The 392-nt window shown below is 53.3% G+C and overlaps 1 protein-coding gene across 1 annotated transcript in view; it reads left to right on the top strand.

The window, feature by feature from the left end:
- The window catches only part of CAD (carbamoyl-phosphate synthetase 2, aspartate transcarbamylase, and dihydroorotase), a 37,576-nt gene extending 37,200 nt beyond the window's left edge, over positions 1-376 (top strand). Inside the window, 1 exon segment of the mRNA XM_018574923.1 lies at positions 274-376. Within this exon segment, the coding sequence (XP_018430425.1) occupies positions 274-376 (103 nt within the window).
- Positions 377-392: the final 16 nt, after the last annotated feature.

The following is a 392-nucleotide window of genomic DNA, read 5'->3' as shown; positions in this document are numbered from 1 at the left end:
GGAGGGGGGGTGGTTTGGAGGAGCGGTTACAGGGACTAGGAATGGGTGGGGGTGGGGATTGAGGGTTTGTGGTTTTAGGCTCAGAAGGCAACGTATGTGATTGCATTGCATTGAGCGCATGGTTCCACACGCATGTGACATCCCTGATCTTGAATGAAACATGTTTAGGAGAGTTCTCCGTGGTGACTTGGGCCTCATACAACTCATAGACTTTGTCCAATGCCGATTTTTGTGCCTCATTCCATTCTCCCGCCTTGTGTTTTCCCCTCTCAGCTTTGAAGTGGACTCGGACCCCCGCGCTGCTTACTTCCGCCAGGCTGAAAACGGCATGTTCGTACGCATGGCGCTGCTGGCCACCGTCCTGGGAAAGTACTGACCTCCGGAATAGTAAC

The sequence above is a fragment of the Nanorana parkeri genome, unplaced genomic scaffold (assembly GCF_000935625.1).
Source record: "Nanorana parkeri isolate BGI_ZX_2015 unplaced genomic scaffold, ASM93562v1 scaffold3370, whole genome shotgun sequence".
Taxonomy (NCBI): domain Eukaryota; kingdom Metazoa; phylum Chordata; class Amphibia; order Anura; family Dicroglossidae; genus Nanorana; species Nanorana parkeri.
This window is presented reverse-complemented; position numbering and strand designations above follow the sequence as displayed.